Source organism: Panthera pardus, unplaced genomic scaffold (genome assembly GCF_024362965.1).
Source record: "Panthera pardus isolate Hobbes unplaced genomic scaffold, ASM2436296v1 HiC_scaffold_13, whole genome shotgun sequence".
Taxonomy (NCBI): Eukaryota; Metazoa; Chordata; class Mammalia; order Carnivora; family Felidae; genus Panthera; species Panthera pardus.
The window spans coordinates 63,169,014-63,171,890 of record NW_026526688.1 but is presented as its reverse complement, the minus strand read 5'-3'; the positions used below and the strand labels follow the sequence as shown (position 1 = coordinate 63,171,890).

The following is a 2,877-nucleotide window of genomic DNA, read 5'->3' as shown; positions in this document are numbered from 1 at the left end:
TAAAACCATGTCACAAAAACTCAGAAACCAAAAAGGATAAGATTGTTAACTTTGACCTTTTAAACTTTTGCATTGCAGACAACCAAATAGAAAACGAACTCATAATTCACACTATCTGGAAGGGAGAGAGACAGATGACAAATTAGAAAAACGTTTCAGAAAATGATATATAACAAAGTGCTAATACACACACACATATGTACACACACACATACATACATACCTTTATGGGGGAAAAAACAAAAGAAAGATGACAAAAGAATATGAACAGGAAATTTATAAAAAGAAGTAATCCAAATAACCAATAAGCATAGGAGATGCTTAATTTTATTAGGAATCAAATACTAGCTAAGTAAACTATTAATGAAATATTATTGTTTGGTTCTCAACAAATATTGAAAAGGTTAATAACATTCAGAGTTGGATATAGTCTCAGGAAATGTATACTTTCATGTCCTACTGGTGAGAATGTAAATTGGTACAATATTTCTAGAGGATAGTTTGGCAATATTCATAAAAATGACCCAAAATCACACATGCATGAATTTATCCAAAAGAAATAAAGGCATAAGTGAGAATAGATATACTCTCACAGGATACTCATCATGGCTTTGTGTATAATGGTAGAAATTTAGAAATAGCCTAGATAAGTTGTGTCAAGGTGACACATGAATTCAGTAGAATACACTGAAGCCTGTAGGCTAAGAGGTAGGCTGGCCACCGCCCGCTGGTCCCTCCATACTCTCCAGGCTGTGCTCGCTAAACCTAGTGTCCAACCATGGCGTACCCCCTGGATCAGGCTATTGGCCTCTTTGTGGCCATCTTCCACAAGTACTTGGGCAGGGAAGGTGACAAGAACACCCTGAGCAAGAAGGAGTTGAAGTTGCTGATCCAGAAAGAGTTCACCATTGGCCCAAAGGTGCAGGATACTGAAATTGCAAAGCTCATGGACGACCTGGACTGGAACAAGGACCAGGTGGTAAACTTCCAGGATTATGTCACCCTGATTTTCATCTACAATGATGCCCTTAAGGGCTGAAAATAAATCAGGAAGGTGGAGACACCCTCTATAGGGCCTGCCTAAGTCAAATCCAGTGGTGGGTAATTGTTCGATAATTATCTTTTTTTTTTTTTTTAGTTAAAAAAAAAAAAAAAGAAAACACTGCAGCCTGTAAAACAAGAAAGTAGTTCTTTATTGATGGGTATGGAAGGATCTCAGGGACAAATGATTAACATGAAAAGAAGCATGTTTCAGAATAGTGTATACAGTGAGTGATTTCCCTTATGTAAAATTGCACTAGTCTACAAATGGGTAGATATGCCTAAAGGATGCTCACCACACTGTCAGATGTTTTCTCTGGTGATGCGCTTTTAGGTGTGTATTTATTTTCTTATTTGTACTCTTCTGTCGTGTTAGAATTTTGTTCAAGTTGCTGGAGGGGTGGTGTGGGGGGGGGATGGGCTAAATGGGTGATGGGTACTAAGGAGGGCACTTGTTGCGTTGAGCACTGGGTGTTAAATGTAAGTGATGAATCACTAAATTCTACTCCTGAAACCAATATTACACTACATGTTAACTGACTATAATTTAAAGAAAATTTTGAAAAAAAAAGAAAAAACGAATTTTGTTCATAGTGAGCATATATCATGTTCTAAAAACAGCAAGCTAGTTTTAAAAATTGATGCTATCAAGGGGTGCCTGGGTGGCTCAGTTGGTTAAGCGGTCGACTTCGGCTCAGGTCACGACCTGGCGGTCCGTGAGTTCGAGCCCCGCGTTGGGCTCTGTGCTGACAGCTCAGAGCCTGGAGCCTGTTTCAGATTCTGTGTCTCCCTCTCTCTCTGAACCTCCCCTGTTCATGCTCTGTCTCTCCCTGTCTCAGAAATAAACAAAACGTTAAAAAAAAATTTTTTTTTAAATTGATGCTATCAAAAAAGAATTAAAAAAAAAAAAAAGGACTCTAAATGCAGATCCTTTCAGCACAGCAATGCATATGTTAGCAGATATGGGAACAGTGATCATGTCAAGGAAAACTTCTCCCCTAAAATACCCTCAGTCCTAAAGAAAAATGTAAAAAAAAAGCTCAGTGACTACAGGAGATGTTGAGAGGTATTTAGTACACTAGAAATAAGGTGGTTAGTATAAGGTCAGATGACTGCCTACCCAATAATGTGGCTTCAAAGAGTTCACATTGTATCTATGTATCTTTTTAAAACATTCTACCACCAAAATATTACATTTATACTCAAAAGTGGCATTCATTATTCAGAAACTTAAATCTCTTGAATTTACAAAATATATTTGCATTCCTGTGAAATATACAAAATTTCATCCTTGCATCACAAGGCTAGGAAAAGCATCATTGTAAAGCACTATCGACTTCCATGAAGGAAACATTCGGAGTCACAGGCCAAAATATAGCATCAGGGCAAGGCCAAGTCTATTGCACACTATTGCCAGAAGCATATTTCTGGCAAAGAAACAGAATTGGTAATTGAACTATCAAATGTATTTCAAGAGGGTATTATGTTCCAAAAGAGTGGACTGGATTTAGAAATAGATTTAGTCTTCCCTTCCATGTCCTGAAGCATTTCTGAACACAAGCAGCTATTAGGCAAGATCTCCATAATATTGAGAGCAACCAATGTGGTCTTTATATTTCTTTTTTTTTAAGTCTTTATTCTAATCCTAGTATAGGTAACACAGTGTTATATTAGTTTCAGGTGTACCATGTAGTGACTCAATATGACACCTGGCGCTCATCACAAGTGCACTTCTTAATCCCCGTCACCTATTTCACCCATCCCCCCACCTATCTCCCCTCTGGTAACCATCAGTTTGTTCTCTATAGTTAGGAGCCTGTTTCTTTGTTTGCCTCT

At 37.9% G+C, this 2,877-nt stretch overlaps 1 protein-coding gene across 1 annotated transcript; it reads left to right on the top strand.

Annotated features, from left to right (window-relative positions):
- The first annotated feature begins 770 nt into the window (after positions 1–770).
- LOC109262205 (protein S100-A6-like) lies at positions 771–1,039 on the top strand. Its single transcript, XM_053900682.1, has one exon. It carries the CDS (start codon positions 779–781, stop codon positions 1,037–1,039), a length of 261 nt encoding a protein of 86 aa, XP_053756657.1. The 5' UTR covers positions 771–778.
- The last annotated feature ends 1,838 nt before the right edge of the window (positions 1,040–2,877 follow it).

Excerpts from the sequence above, each read along its gene's own strand:
- LOC109262205 (XM_053900682.1), top strand. The coding sequence starts at position 779 with ATGGCGTACCCCCTGGATCAGGCTATTGGCCTCTTTGTGGCCATCTTC.